At 35.1% G+C, this 12,838-nt stretch overlaps 1 protein-coding gene across 2 annotated transcripts; it reads left to right on the top strand.

Moving 5' to 3' along the window:
* The first annotated feature begins 951 nt into the window (after positions 1–951).
* Positions 952–5,298, top strand: LOC131947485 (uncharacterized). Of its 2 annotated transcripts, none has more exons than XM_059308704.1 (6): positions 952–1,062; positions 2,690–2,799; positions 2,949–3,035; positions 3,333–3,384; positions 3,794–3,859; positions 4,017–5,298. In XM_059308704.1, exons 4-6 carry the CDS (start codon positions 3,342–3,344, stop codon positions 4,937–4,939), a joined length of 1,032 nt encoding a protein of 343 aa, XP_059164687.1. In that variant the 5' UTR covers positions 952–1,062; positions 2,690–2,799; positions 2,949–3,035; positions 3,333–3,341; the 3' UTR covers positions 4,940–5,298. The 2 variants fall into 2 exon arrangements, with proteins under 2 accessions (XP_059164687.1, XP_059164686.1); XM_059308703.1 differs by lacking the exon at positions 952–1,062 and adding an exon at positions 2,102–2,174.
* The last annotated feature ends 7,540 nt before the right edge of the window (positions 5,299–12,838 follow it).

The raw sequence follows: 12,838 nt of genomic DNA, 5'->3' as shown, positions 1-12,838 counted from the left end.
TATCGACAATACATCATATAAAATAGTTTATTGAAAATACATCATTGTTATAATAAGAAACAGGTAATTAAACTACAAATAAATAACAAGGTTTATTTAGATTTATTCAGATCTATTCTCCAGGTTGGATTTCGATGCTTGAAGTAAATATACAAACAGCCAAGTACAGCAAGCAACAATTACGTCCTTCACATTGATCTTATCATCCCAAATAATTTAATCAGCGAGAATAGTGGCAGTGATCCACTTCACGCATTTAGATACTGCCGTGAACGCGTCATGGACCCATTCAAATCCCGTTGGGAGCACCGTGTTGACTATGCCCAGAATGTAGTACCTCCCGTATTTTGATACAGCTCAAATAGAAATATACCGGAATTATCAGATGAGTGAATGCATAAGTTACCATCAGTAAAATTCACACCTAAAAACCGGCGAATAGTTTGACAGAGGGTCTGGTTCAAGATAGAGACATTAAGCTGTTGGAGAACATCTGACATCCTGAAGTCTGATACATTACGTGTCGTTAATCCCCAACCCATAGCAAAACACGGCGCAGCGACCCAGATGTTGCCTTCGGGTAGACATATCGGCCTTACAGATTCGGAACAATTTAAGCGCTCTTGAAGTTTTTAACAGTGCGATGTTGTTAAGATATGTTGCATTATCATAATCTTTGTGAATAATTAATTTACTCGACTGGGCATGTTCTAGTCTAAAAGAGTTGCATTGTAATGAAAACTCAACATTGTTTTCAAACCATGTATTGTTATATGTTCAATTGAAAAAAAAATAAGAATGGAGCTATAAGCGTAAACATAATTATGCTATTTTAAAATATTTTAAAACTGTTTATTTTAATAATTGACTTTAGTTATATTATTTATTGTTTCTGCAGATTATAGGAAAGTTCATAAGGTACTAGCTAAACGGCAATGTCCAAGACTTATTAAATAATATCGGGAAAACTTTATATACCGGACTTTACGTGACACTAAAAATAGCATTATGACGAATCGCCATTTTCATTTCAACATAACCCTATACGATCTGCTGAGGAAGGTATGTACTTATTATTTCTCTAGTTTTATTAATGTAGTTGATTCAATTGTAAATTATTGCTTAATGTATTTATTACAAGGGAAAGTGGAAGTTCTAACTGCAATTTATTAATGGCATTTTTTAACCACCAAAACCATTACATCAACTTGGATATATTACGTCATAGTATGGTTGTATGTGTTATAACTTAAGAATATAAGTATGCAAATTATTAAAATAACGTAACAGATATAAAAATACATGTGTGTAAAATTTTTCCGATAGAAATAATATGAGTCAAACATTTAAATTTTATATTGACTAAGTAAAGAAAATTGAACGCACATCATGAAACTTCGACCTAGATAGCTATCTGCACACACGGAATTCAACATTGATAAATTTTTTTTTTACTTTTTAAATCGGCATACTTCTTCTTCTTCTTCTTCGTTCTTAATTTTTAGTGTTGGGAGGGATCGAGTCTTATCTGCCAGAGGGTTTGAACTCGATACTTTTTTCGAATTTATCAACCATGAGCTTTGCCGACTCGACCAAGCTTCCATCACAATTAAGGATTACGTGTCAACTGGTTATGCGCCATAACTGGTTCGGCATACAAAATAGCAGATTTAATATTTTTCTTAAAAAAATGAGTCAAAATACGGGACGAAAGAAAATGTTATTGAAAATTAATATATGTTAAAATTAAGTTTAAATTCAGCACTCCCCCTCACCACACACTCTAACGTTTCTCTGTTTGCCTCCCCCTCCTCTCTGTGAATTCCCCCCCCCCCCCCCCCATCACTAAGAGCCTCGTTAATGCTAAAAGTATAGGCTGGACAATCGGGAAAACGTCAGATTGTGGGACTTTTTCTTTTTCTAAAAATAGCACATGTGTTTATGTTTCTCCCTAGACACATACATTTTCACACTATTGAACAAAAAAAAGAATACGCAAAGAAAAGAATAAAGAAATTGGAACATATTCGGACACAGACAATATAAGAAGTTATTTATCATTCGATTTAGACCTAATATATAAGTTCGGGAAAACCACATATTAACAAACTAGCGTGATACTAAAAATAGCACTCTGTGAACGTCGCCATAGGCCTACAAGAACTGTGGTGAATGTATGCAATTTTCATAACTCTTTCTAATTATATAAACCATAGAAACATTTGAAAATAATTTTAACTATACAATGAAAAAAAGCATTCTAAATTCTTTAATACAATAAATTGTAAATATACAGGATGCATTTTAACAAAAGCCCTACAATTGTTTATGTACCTTTAAAACTAAATTGCTATATGCTGATTTTGTCAATCAGTAGGGCTACTTTTAAAAAGTATAGACATATAGACTATATTTTTGATGTATGCATGTCACCTTCAGCATATTTTGCACTGTCTAATGGTGCATAAAATATTGTCTACTATATATTATCAACTATAAAATTGAAACACTAGAATTAGGATTTAGGCTGCTTGATTATAATTTACTGCAGTATTGTAAGTCACATAGATATGCAGTTATGATCCTATAATGATTAGTCTCCCTATTTCACCCAGTTGAAGTATTATTTTGGTGCTTTACCTTCTTTGTGAATGATTACATAGCATTATTCTTAACTGTTTAATTTCAGATCATCCAGATTTGGCAGCTGTTTGTGTTCATTCAAATGATTTTCTCTCCAGATGAGAAGTTTTATATTCAAGTCAAAATATAGCCATACCAAGCTGTCTTGCTTACACAGTAAGTATTTTAAATTAAATACATTCCTAAAATATTGGTTATTCCTGGTTAGTTTGTTTAGAGATTGTAGGCCTATGTAGTTTTCTATATCTCATTTTTTTTTCAAAACATAAAACTGTTACATTTTATACTCCTGTGTTTGACTTTAGATCTCAAAGAAAAGTTGTGACAGCTGTGTTTATTTGTTCTGAAAACATGTCGTTTTAAACAGAAAACTGTGTAGGCCTACATTTTTGGTAAGTGTTTGAACAATTACAAAACTATACGCTTACATTGATCAGACATAAAGGATTAGTTTTAAAAGGTTACATCTGAAGTTCTGGATATAATACAGAATATCATTATAAACATCATATACATAATTTATTAATATCTGAAAGACCATTACAAACTTAACTAAATAATCATTCATTTAAAAAAATATTGCATATCTTTTAATTCAATTTTTCATTTTAAAAATTCATTGTATTTAACTTGTATGTATCTTACAAACCAATGGCATGTTTCTAATAAAACACTTTAAATATCTACAGACACACATCATGGAAAATTCCAACAAAAAGCCTAAATGCTCCATGATTACAGGTAATGAACAACTTTATTATACATAAATTAAGTATCTGCTAGGTAATTTAAAGGAGAATTAATAAATCCTCTATATATGTGAGCCAATCTAGCAAAACAATTATGTTATGTTATAGTTTTATGTCAACAGGTGGAGGTATCCTTTAATGTTAAATTATCAGAAAAATTAGAATGTTTTTTGTTCATTTTGATGGGTTTGTGTTATTATATCTTCCTGTAAGTAAGGAAAACTGACATACTAATAGTATTGTCATTAGATTTAGTGCATATAAATCTGTGCTAGCATGAACATATTGGTATTAAAATAGTTTGTGATTTTTATAGTATAGAAGTATTTATGATTTAAACCTTTTAGAAAATATGTTTCCCTTGTTCTGTAAGAAAACCACATTCTTAATTTCTTTTTCAGATTTAGCATGCTGTGAAAACCCCAACAAAGTTAGACACAGTTACAAAGCAGGTGTGTTTTATCCAGGTAAGCAACAATAAACATAAGCTAAATCTAATATACACAATTACACATTTGTGCTAGTTTAAACAAAGTATAGCTAATTAATTAAATTAAAAGAATTTTGTATCATTTTTAAAGCTATTTAGTCAGTTTAGATAATTTGTTTTCCCTATTCCTGTAGGAAATCATGAAGCTGAGATGTGCTATGGAGGAGAAGCTGATCTACACAAACATGTTACTGGCTGTAAGAAGAATCCAGGTCACAAAGGTTTTATACCTCTTAAAGATTTCAACATAAATTGTCTCCCCTCACATTACCATAACGACCTCATGTTTGAGACAATCTTAACATTGGCTGCCCTAACTGTCCAGGTAAAGACTAAATTCACCAGTTTAGAGAGACCAGAGTTTTACCCAGACACTCAAGTTCCATATCCATGTTATAGTGACAGAGGAAGTCACGTGATGAGGTTAGGGACTGGTATGGTGTGGTGTGTGACCAAGTACACAGAGAGTGACAGATGGGGAACTTGTCGTTGTGCCAAGTGTCAAGTCTCTGCCACACCCAGTAAAGTGTGGGGGAAGGTTCATGTGTTGACAGCCACACACGTGGTGTTTGATGACAGTGAGGCGAGACAGACCAGGTGTGTTTTAGGTTTTGATGACAATAAAAGTCCAGTGGTCAGTCTTGATGGCTGGAGGGTGTGGGAGGCAAACATTGAGAGAGACAGGTGTGAGCTGAGTTATGTGACATGTGACTTAGAGTTGGTTGATGAACTGGGCAAGATGTGTGACCGCATGTATTATCTATTTGGGAAAGTAGAGCACAAATACAGGAGATTTCTTGATGTGGACAGGTTGACCGTTATAGTGTCACATCCTCATGGCTGTCCTAAACAGGTCTCTGTAGGACAATGGACACACAAACATAAGAGGGATGATAAAGGGTTAAACTGGACCAGGTACTGGTACACAACATGTACATGTCCTGGCTCCAGTGGAGCGTTTGTCTACAGGCTGGGACATGACAAGTGGTTGTATTATCACCATCCCCACAGTGGATCAAGCCCTGAAGGAAATTATAGTGGGGAGTGTAGAGTCTGATGTAACTGTTGGTTCTCTCCCCTGGTCTACATAATGTAAACAAACAAAATGGCGGAACCTTTACCGACATTAAACTGTTTGTGTTAAGACCTGCATGTCTTATCAACATTTTATTACATTTAAATGATTAAAACAAATGTTTTGATTGATGTAATCTGTTTAACCTAATTAATTTACATGTAAATTGATGGATTTTAGAGTTTTTTTTGTTTCAAACGTTTTAATTAATTTCCTTATAACTTTTGTCGGCAAATTGTTGTCATATACCTTTAGGCTGGCTATTACCTGTACATTAAATGTAACCTACTTATCAAATGTTATACTCATACTGTTTCTATTTGTTTACACATTGTTCACATTAAACGAAATTAAATGGTAAAAGAAATATCTTTCTACTGTTATTTTAATCTTTGTTGTCTGTTGATGTTTAAGTTGTCATAAAACAGTGCATGTTGTGATGTCGATGTTCGCATCAGATTGTCATAGGTTGTAAGTTTAAACTTTACAACAAAGTCCATGTGTTTATGTAAGTAAGGCTAATTTAAATGATATAATTAGAAAAATAATGGAATTCGAATAATTTAAAAATATTTCTACACATCACATGCTATATTATATATAGATACTTCGTCGCTTCTAGACCTGCTCCAATAGAAACATGAAAAAATACTTTGCAGTTGTCATTGACTGATTTTTGTGTAAACATTGTTGTCATTATAAATGACTAGAAATCCTTTAACAATACTTGACTGTGATATTATAAAACAACATTTGTAGAGGTTAATAATTCGGCTGTGATAGAACAACTAGTGTGACTTTAAAACATTGAATCAAAGTATTCAAACATGAAAACTGTAAAGCAGGGCGTTAATAAGCAACTGGAGAAGTGGGAGGACATGGTCGAGTAAAAGAGTAGGCGCTTTTTGTCTCCAAGGACACGAGTTTGATTCCCATGTTCGATTACCTTTCTTGATGCACAGATCTGATGTGTACCTGGACATGTTTGGAGAAACATAATTCGGCTGGGTTTTCCGTGTGGACTTAATGACGTAATAAGTCAGGACTATAACACCAATACATGAACTCTACTTTCTCTGCCGAATTGACCGCATGATATGCAAGATAGCTTTACTTTAAAGTTGCTAGTCAATTTAAATATAATATGTAACACATTGTTATAAACAACTGTTACACCAATTCTACTTATTTCGAATATCGATATATTTTCAGTTATAGCATGAAGATGAATTCGGGGACAATATCGGTTTCATGAGTTCACTCTCTGTTAAATAATTTGATTAAATGATAAAAGAAATGTATAAAATAAACATCCTTGGCAAAGCTAAGCTATAAATACTTCGATCTCTAAATTGGAAAAAAAACTACTTTGTGGTCAAAGGGAAGTAACAATGAAAAAAGATTAAATGTCGAGTAATTACATAGTTGTTTCCCTGTTTAATTAAATTAAATTTATAACATTATTTTTACTTTCTCGTATATACGAAGTACAGAGAAAGTCTTGTAATCGTGCAAAACAAAAAATCGAAATTTTTACAAATCTCGACGTTTTACACTTCACTGATACGGAAAAACATAATTTTGCAATCTTGTCCGTAAGTCTGTTTGTGTCTGTGTGTGTGTGTGTGTAAACACGATAAATTGAGTACCGTTACAGCTAGATTAATGAAATTTCATATAGAAGTATTTTATCAAAATCGTAGATCTTGATCTACTTTTAAGCGATTTCCGATAACCAAAAGTGGTACTTTTTCTACTTTGAATTTTTCAAAAGCCTATAACTTGAGTACTATTTCAGATAGATAAATGAAATTTCACATGTAAGTAAAAGATCTAATTCTCTACCTTCTATCAAATTTTGAGTAATTTCCGTTTACCGGAAGTATTAATTCACGCTATTTCCGCTTTCTCAAAAAACGCATGTAAATTTATAAATTACTAATAATATTGCGCACTATTATGCACATTTTGTTTTGGCGTTGGTTTGGTGCTTAATCAAATGTCGGAGGACTTATATCACGGTAGAAAGACATGTAACAGGTTTTAAAATCATTGGTCTCCATTCGATCCAACAGATCGCGTCTGTGTAATTGTATGCGCTGCTCATTACTTAAGCGTCATTAATTATTTAAACTGGGAACCCCGATAATCGTAAACCAAAGAGACTTGAAATTCTGATTTAATTAAAATTATCTGTACATGAATTAATTACGGCCTATGGGACCTACATGTTTCATACAAGACACGACTTCACTATATTATATATTATAATATTGTAAATTATTAATCGTGAACTGATAAATTACCGGCGTGTATAACATTACGTCTACTACTGTATTCTTCTTATCGCTGTATAAACAATTCTTCAGATTGATTTTAAATATTGATCGTATTTTTAATCTAAGGGGTCGTCCATAAATGACGTCACACTCGTAGGGGGGAGGGGGTCCGTAATTTTGTGACGGTGTGTGATGAGGGTGGGAGGGAGGGTTCAGATGGTGTGTCGTCACTTTTTTGCATTATAAAAAAGCAATGTTAGAAAACGAGTTTTAGCCGTTATTTTGCGTTTTAGATAGCGATTTTAATAATTGTAATAGGAATTGATCAAAATATCGATCTATTAAGCAACACTCAACAGCAATTTTGAGAGGGGTTGTAGGCTGAGGTGTGACGTCATTTTAGGGGGGGGGGGTGTCTGGCTTTTTGTGACGACGTGTGACGGAGGGGAGGGGGGGGGTGGGAAAGTAAAAATCGTCAAAGAAAGCGTGAAGTAATTTATGGATGACCCCTTACGGATTAGCGTAAATCGATCAAAGGCGCTAAATCTATATCAGACACTGATTCGAAAAGTACTTTGATTATGCAAATCAACTGTCAATTCATTAATAACAAAAATAATGAAAGAAAAGAAGCGAGTTCAGTATATTACAATTTATTACTTTGATTGGACCTCAGTGTATGGTCATTTATATAACAATTCACAACAAATAGCCGTATTAAAATAAAACACCAATAGTAGATTACTGCTTAAATTAAATATTTCTAGATCAGTGTTCAAAAAGATGGCTATGAGTTTTAAAGCATCAAGTTATATAAAATACCTTATATATATTTGTATAAATAGACCTATAACAATATCCGCTAGACGGCTTAATACCACATTTTCTGAACTTAAAACCCGACAACACATTACGGTAATAAAAAAACCCGACACCGCATTAAAAAAGGAGATTTTATCATACTACTTGTATAATAGTAAAGGGAGGCAGTTTAAGAGCAGTCGTGCAATACATTTTTTTAATTACGTTTTTAATTCTTACATTCTTAAAATAGAATAGAACCGAGTAGAAGAAAAGATTCGCGCACAAACTAAATGCAAACGGTTTTACTGTAATAGAACGGAGAATAGTACTTTATAAAGGAACAATTGCTTACCTTTTGAGACAATGGACATAGTGTAAAGTACTACTTTTGGTTACCGGAAATCGGTTAAAATGTGATTGATTTGATACCTATGTATAAAATTTAGTCTACCTAACTGAAATGGTACTTAAATTATCGTTATTTTTTAAACCGGAAAAATAGTAAAGTGCTATTTTCGGTTATCGGATGTAACTCAAAAATTGAAAGTCATCTAAGTATAAGATTTTATACATATATATGAAAAGGTACTTACGTAACTGTGTTTACAAAAAGACATACAGACATACACACCGACATACAGAGACAATTTCAAAATTACGTTTTTTCTGATTCAGTGATGTGTATAAACGTCGAGATGTTGAAAAATTTCGATTTCGAATTTTTATTGTGCACGATTTCAATACTTCCTCTATACTTCGTTTACGAGAAAGTAAAAACCAAAGTAGAAACAAGCACACAGCTTTGAAATACACAGTCGCGAAACAAAATGTTTGAAACTTTCACAGCTACACATGTTTAATAATACAGCCTCGTACAGATCTCATCACACAGATTTGAATAAAAAAAAAACAACAGCACATTACGTTTGTCAAGTTGCTTTTGATTTCTTATGCATGACGAAGAATTTGATACGTTCTGTGATTGTGTGATCAGGCCGTGTGACGCGCCTGGCGTAACTCAAGTAGTCTGTCAGCGTTCTCCAACAGATCAGTTTATTTCTTAACTCAAGTAGTCTGTCAGCGTTCTCCAACAGATCAGTTTATTTCTTAACTCAAGTAGTCTGTCAGCGTTCTGCAACAGATCAGTTTATTTCTTAACTCAAGTAGTCTGTCAGCGTTCTGCAACAGATCAGTTTATTTCTTAACTCAAGTAGTCTGTCAGCGTTCTGCAACAGATCAGTTTATTTCTTAACTCAAGTAGTCTGTCAGCGTTCTGCAACAGATCAGTTTATTTCTTAACTCAAGTAGTCTGTCAGCGTTCTGCAACAGATCAGTTTATTTCTTAACTCAAGTAGTCTGTCAGCGTTCTGCAACAGATCAGTTTATTTCAATATGGCCACGTGATATCAGTCCTATACATCCAAACAGTGGTGTAGCGAGGTCGGGTGTCACCCGGTGCGGCACTTAATGGTGTCACCCCCACCCTAGAGGCGTAGCGACTCTTCCCCGGGACAAACTTTCAAACTTTCGATTTGCACCCCCCCCCCGTCAAGTTTTTCTCTATATATTTTGCTAGTTTTCGCCTTGGTGTCACCCTCTAAATGGTGTCACCCGGTGCGGTCCGCACCCCCCACCCCCCCCTCCCTACGCCCCTGCATCCAAACACCACAGATTGAAAAAATCGATTATTTTATTCACAGTAGTAATCGACTTCGTATGTGTTAAATGTAAATTAACATCATATGGGTGAACCATACATGACGTCACACTCGTAGGAGTGGTTGTAATTGTGTGACGGTGTGTGACGAGGGGGGGGGGTGGGGGGGGGGGGTTCAGACCCTCCAAGACACACCCTCCAAGACGCACCCTCCAAGACGCACCCTCCAAGATGAAGCTCCCCTGGCTGCGCCACTGGTAACACTATCTGATATTACTCTTGCTACTGTAACTACAATTAAAAACACTATCCGATATTATTCTTGCTACTGTAACTACAATTAAAAACACTATTTTGAATGGTTCTGGGATAGGTAGAGTCCAGAATACCGGTCACGTGATGAGCGGGGTTCAAAGCCGTGAGGACGTCACTGTTCTGACGACACTCTCCTGGTGTCCAGATTAATTGTAACAGGTGGCTTTTGAAAGGTTAGAACACCTTGGCCGACAGGTAAATGGGCCCTGAGAAAAATGTTGGTACAGATAAAACAGTGGGCCCCGACAAAAAGTTGGCCCAGACAAAAAGTTGGCTCAGACAAAAAGTTGGCCTAGAGAAGAAAGTTGGCCCATTTGAGAAAAGTGTCTCGGGCAAAAAAAAATGTTTGCCCAGACAAAAAGTTGGCTCAGACAAAAATGTTGGCCCTGAGAAAAATTTTGGTACAGATAAAACAGTGGGCCCCGACAAAAAGTTGACCCCGACAAAAAGTTGGCCCAGACAAAAAGTTGGCCCAGACAAAAAGTTGGCTCAGACAAAAATGTTGGCCCTGACAAAAAGTTGGCCCAGACAAAAAGTTGGCCTAGAGAAGAAAGTTGGCCCATTTGAGAAAAGTGTCTCGGGCAAAAAAAATGTTTGCCCAGACAAAAAGTTGGCTCAGACAAAAATGTTGGCCCTGAGAAAAATGTTGGCCCTGAGAAAAATGTAGGCCCTGAGAAAAATGTTGGCCCTGATAAAAAAGTTGGCCCTGAGAAAAATGTTGGCCCAGACAAAACATTCGGCCCAGACAGAAAGTTGGCCTAGATAAGAAAGTTGGCCCATTTGAGAAAAGTGGCTCAGGCAAAAAGAAAATGTTGGCCCAGACAAGAACATTGACCCAGACAAAAAAAAATTGACCGAGACAAGAAAGTTGCCCCGGACGAAAAGCTAACTTTGACAAGAAAGTTGACCTACATAAGAATAATGGCTTAGACAAGAATGTTGGCCAAGAGAAGAAAGTTGGCCCGGAAAAGAAAATTGGACCAGGCAAAAAAGTTGGTATAGCAAGAAAGTTGGCCCATTTTAGAAAAGTGGCCCAGGCAAAAAAAAGTTGGCCCAGACTAGATATTTGGCCCATATAAGAAAAGTAACCAAGCCAAAAACGTTGGCATAGACAAAACCGTTGGCCCAGACAAGAAAGTTGGCCCAGAAAAGTAAGTTGGGCCAAACAAGTTAGTTGGCCTAGAAAAGTAAGTTGGCCCAAACAAGTTAGTTGGCCCAGAAAAGTAAGTTGGCCCAAACAAGTTAGTTGGCCCAGAAAAGTAAGTTGGCCCAAGCAAGTTAGTTGGCCCAGAAAAGAAAGTTAGCCAGAAAATAAAGTATGCCCAAACTAGGAAATTTCTCAATGTAACGATTACAATATATTCCGAGTCGTATAACTGTTTATATTGTCTGAAAGCGATATTGGGAGGGTCTAAAATCCACAGCTATAACTAGACGAACCAACGTGATAAGAAGATCCGTGATTGTTATCTATATTTAATTAGACTCTGTTTTATAAGTTAAGACAATTAACCATATTTCGCGGAGTTAATTTAATTTGTAAAAAACGTGTTAATTTAACCATGTGATTGTCAGCTAGAAAAGAATTTAAAACTTTGATTTCTCAGTTTATTACTGATATATTTAATAGAAAACATGTCTGTAGGCCATTTAATGCGTTAACAAATTGGCAGTAAGTTTCTTCCAGGCATCTCTTCGGGGGGGAGGGGGGGGGGGAGGGGGGGGGGGGAAGGAGCACCACACTTTACCCTCCCCCCCCCACCAGAACGAAATGGAATTTATATTGAAAATATATACTTTTAACAGTGTCCGCCCCACCCCACCCCCGAAAATTTTAGTCCGCCCCCCCCCATCCCACCCGAAAATTTAAAGTGCCCCGCCCCCCGAGAAAAGAGTCTGGAAGAAACCTATATACATGCTTAGTTAATTGAGCATGGAAATTAGGTTTTATGCTTTAAGGCGGTCACCACACACCCCTTCGACAATTTTGGATTTTGGATTTTATGCCACCACTTTTCCCCTAAAATTAAAATAAAATAATTAGAAAATAAAACTAATTTGCTTTCTTTAATAAAAGGTCTGGGCTCCGAAATGTGTACGATATTTCATGAGCGACACGTGTTTTTATTAAAGAAAGCAAATACGTTTCATAGTCTTATTTTCAGAGCATTTGTATGGTTATTATTTTATAAAGTTTAAAAATAATATTTTTTTTTATTTTAGTGATACGTTCTAAATGAAGTTTACATCCCTTTATTTGACTACCAATTCTTATATGTGAGAATTATTTATTAAGAAATAAATTTTGATTTCTTTGTAGTCGTCAGTAAGCTGCTGTTGGTTAATGGGGTAGGACACGCACGCCATAAAGCTAAATTGGAACAATATCACTTTATTTGTCCCTTTATTTAATGTTTTTGTGTGTGTGTGGACTGTTACAGATCTACAATAGTAATATTTCTTTCTTACTTGTAACCTACTTTCATTCATTTAAGATGATTTACTTATACATCGATTCTAGATCTAATACAAAACGTATAAATATAAAAAAAAGATTTTAAAAAATACAACCTGAAAATGCAAATGTGTAGTTAAATTATCATTCAAGGGATTTTTTTTCCCATCGGCGTGGTGGGCTGAGGGGGGGGGGTGGGTTTTTAAACATTTAAAATAGTAATAATAATTTATTTGATGGTTTTACACAGCATCAAAGACATGAACATCAATTGCGTATATAGTAATTAAATGGAAAAGACAAAATAGCCTAAGAACTAGACTAAAATAAGGTATGCAAACTCGGTTTATCTTGACTGCTTAGTTTACTGT

The sequence above is a fragment of the Physella acuta genome, unplaced genomic scaffold (genome assembly GCF_028476545.2).
Source record: "Physella acuta isolate Inbredline_101_S28 unplaced genomic scaffold, ASM2847654v3 ptg000595l, whole genome shotgun sequence".
In the NCBI taxonomy this organism is placed as follows: Eukaryota; Metazoa; Mollusca; class Gastropoda; family Physidae; genus Physella; species Physella acuta.
The sequence above is the reverse complement of the archived record's forward strand: the minus strand, read 5'-3'. Positions and strand labels throughout refer to the sequence as shown.

Excerpts from the sequence above, each read along its gene's own strand:
- LOC131947485 (XM_059308704.1), top strand. The coding sequence starts at position 3,342 with ATGGAAAATTCCAACAAAAAGCCTAAATGCTCCATGATTACAG. Across the intron at positions 3,385-3,793 it reads TAAATGCTCCATGATTACAG|ATTTAGCATGCTGTGAAAAC; the intron begins GTAATGAACAAC and ends TTTCTTTTTCAG. Across the intron at positions 3,860-4,016 it reads AGCAGGTGTGTTTTATCCAG|GAAATCATGAAGCTGAGATG; the intron begins GTAAGCAACAAT and ends CTATTCCTGTAG.